The sequence below is a fragment of the Ipomoea triloba genome, chromosome 3, assembly GCF_003576645.1.
Source record: "Ipomoea triloba cultivar NCNSP0323 chromosome 3, ASM357664v1".
NCBI classification, from domain to species: domain Eukaryota; kingdom Viridiplantae; phylum Streptophyta; class Magnoliopsida; order Solanales; family Convolvulaceae; genus Ipomoea; species Ipomoea triloba.
Genome location: NC_044918.1, coordinates 18,718,326 through 18,721,382, shown reverse-complemented (window position 1 = coordinate 18,721,382; position 3,057 = coordinate 18,718,326). Strand labels below are relative to the sequence as shown.

Genomic DNA, 3,057 nt, shown 5'->3' with positions numbered 1-3,057 from the left:
ACTATACTAGTTTTTTAAAAAAATTTAAAAATTGATCGGACCAAAATTAAACATTACTCACCTACTAATTTCTGATTTAGTATAATACTTGATACCATACAAAAATTAATAAATTTCCTTTTGTGTTCCTCTCGAATAATTTTATATTCATTTTATTAGATATATTGTTAATGGGTCACACTTGTGTGAGACCGTCTCACGAATCCTTATTTGTGAGACGGGTCGGGTCAGGTCAAAGCAACGTGCAAATGTCATACTTATATGCTCAAATATTATACTAATCAGGAATACAATTTTTGTTACATATAAGAGAAAAAGTAATACATTTTTCATAATAAGTAATGTTGACAAATGTCCCTTACTTATAAGAGAAAATATAATACTTTTGAGGAAAAATGTAATACTTTTAAATCGAAATGTAAAAGTATTGTATTTTCCCTCAAAAGTATTACATTATTCTTATAAGTAACAAAAATTTTATTTCTGATTAGTATTACATTTGAGTATATAAGTATGACATTTATACGTATAAGTATTACATTTGTATCTTGACCCAACCCGACCCTTCACACGGTGAGACGGTCTAACACAAGTTTTTGTCTAAAATCAAATATAAAAGACATATGAATTGCAATGCAAAATGTACTTTATGTTCATTTGAAAATAACTTAATTATCAATTGCTTATTATTATTATTATTATTATTAGGGAAAAATATAATTTATGCCCTTACAAATATGCCAATTACCAATGTTACTTATGAATTATTAGTGGTGTAAATGTTGCAGCTCAATTTTCAAAACTGACATATATTGCCCTCCCCTAATAAGAAAAAGGAGAAACATTGTTGTCGATGAAATGAGAAGAAACGAAGAAAGAAAACTAGAAGAAAAGAAACGTGGTCTTTGAACAAGGAAAATGACATCTTACCACACTTACACCAATAATAATTTAGAAGAAGAGAAATATATGTTACGTTTTGAAAATTGAGGGGCAACAATACAACACTAATAATTCAAAAGTAATATTGATAATTAACACATTTGTGAGGGACATAAATTATAATTTTTCGGTATTATTATTATTATTTACTTTTTTTCACTGTTAAATTCTACTTTGGTGAGTGGTGACTGTTAGGTCTTCGAATCTCTACCCTCTCTCAACTCTCAAGTCTCACCTACCCTGAGAAAGAGCCTCCTTTTTCGCCTAGTTTACGACGAGGTAACGCAAAGGAGAAATCATAGTTAGTTTGTCTCTTCAACCCTTTCTCTCCAGAAGAAAGGGGAGAAGAGAACAAGCAGGGAAAGAGAGATAAAGAAGAGGAAAAAGCTCCCAGGTAATCTCCGCCCATCTTTGTGTTCTCCTCCTTATCTCAGATGTTTGTTCGTTTGTTTTAAGTTGTCATAGTTTTTTTCATTTTTCATCCTTTCAGGTTCTTGTGCTTTTCATCCGACAAAGATTTGATTTTTTAGCAGAGTTATTTAATCTCCAGTAGTCAAAGTTGCTGGAAAATCTGCATCCTCTTTGCCATTTGCGTAGATTAAGAAATTATTCGTTTATATAATCCTTTTTTTTTGAAATCTTCGTTTATATAATCCTTGCTCGTTAAAAAGATTCGATTTTTGGCCAACTTTACTATTACCCATTTCCGGAAATTCATTTTTTCTTTCGTTTTTTTAGTGAGTTGGAATATAAAGATATAGTCTTGGTTACCCAAGATTGAAGAGATTTTTGCACCTTTATATATATAGAGAGAGAAAAACAAAAGGTTTAGTTTAGATATGGATAGGAGAAGGTTACAAGGGGCTGGAAACAATGAGGAGGTGCCATTCTTGAATTCTGGAATTGGGTTTCTCTGGTGTCCTCAAGATGAAGGTTATCACCCAGGTGGCTTATTTGCAAGTGTGGGGCAGATGGGAATGGGATATGGGATATCCCCTAATCCACCAAACTCCACCAATACTGGTTTGAATCTTTCTCCCACAAATTTATTTGGTCCGTACAAGCTGCCTGAAATGGGGTTTAAGGAGAGTGGATTGCCCGAGTTAGTTTCGGGTGAAGTATTGGAGGTGGAAGAGGAAGGGGTGGTAAAGAAAAAGAAGAAGAAGATTGGTCTTAAGTTGAAAATTAAGGTTGGGAATCCATCTTTGAGAAGGTTGATTAGTGGGGCAATTGCGGGCGCAATTTCAAGGACAGCAGTTGCTCCTCTTGAGACAATAAGGACGCATTTGATGGTGGGTAACTATGGGCACTCGACAACGGAAGTGTTTCAGAATATCATGCAAAACGAAGGGTGGAAAGGCCTGTTTAGAGGGAATCTTGTCAATGTAATACGGGTTGCGCCAAGCAAGGCGATAGAGGTAACATGTCTATTATTCTGTATTTAGAAGTTGTGTTTGTGTTACTATCACCAGAATGAACATTATCAATTTTTTGTTTTGGTGAGATTTTTGCAGTTTCAGCTATTTAATTCTTGTTTGCTGCTGCTACTTTTGATATGCTGTACTTAATTTAATATTTATGGTGTTTTGCTGTTTTCCAACATCGTCAATAGCTAGGTCGACTTGTGTTTCGATTCTTTTGCACCAGATACAAATGGTTATTAATCTTCTTGTGTTAGTTCTTTACTTCTTTCCATTACTATTATTAACTATTTTTTGCACTCAAGAATGATATTTGCTTTGCTCTTTGCCCCTTCGCCTTAAGAGAAGAAATGCAAACCGAATGAAGTTTATTTTCATTTTTCAGTACCTAAATAGAACAAATGGTAAATAATCCTTGTTGTTGGTATCTAGATTTTTTGTCATGTCACCCTTTCCTTTGCATCTCCGAACAATATTATTCAAAAGTTTTGTTCATTCTTGAATTGATCTTTCCTTACATTAGTGTTATGGATTAACATATGTTGTTTCATTGTTTGATGTAAATACATCGATTCAATTTTGTTTAGCAGCTATCACTAGGTGGTTGAGCATAATTTGATAAATGTTTACAATATATAGAAAAAATTGATAAGTTACCAACATTCTTTAATGCGTCCCCCGCCCCCCCCCCCCA

At 33.5% G+C, this 3,057-nt stretch overlaps 1 protein-coding gene across 1 annotated transcript in view; it reads left to right on the top strand.

Moving 5' to 3' along the window:
- Positions 1–1,174: 1,174 nt before the first annotated feature.
- LOC116013315 (adenine nucleotide transporter BT1, chloroplastic/mitochondrial-like) overlaps positions 1,175–3,057 on the top strand; it is a 3,938-nt gene continuing 2,055 nt past the window's right edge. The window contains exons 1-2 of the mRNA XM_031252997.1: positions 1,175–1,336; positions 1,433–2,360. Of these exons, the coding sequence (XP_031108857.1) occupies positions 1,782–2,360 (579 nt within the window). The 5' untranslated portion in view covers positions 1,175–1,336; positions 1,433–1,781. The remainder of the gene's footprint in view (positions 1,337–1,432; positions 2,361–3,057) is intronic.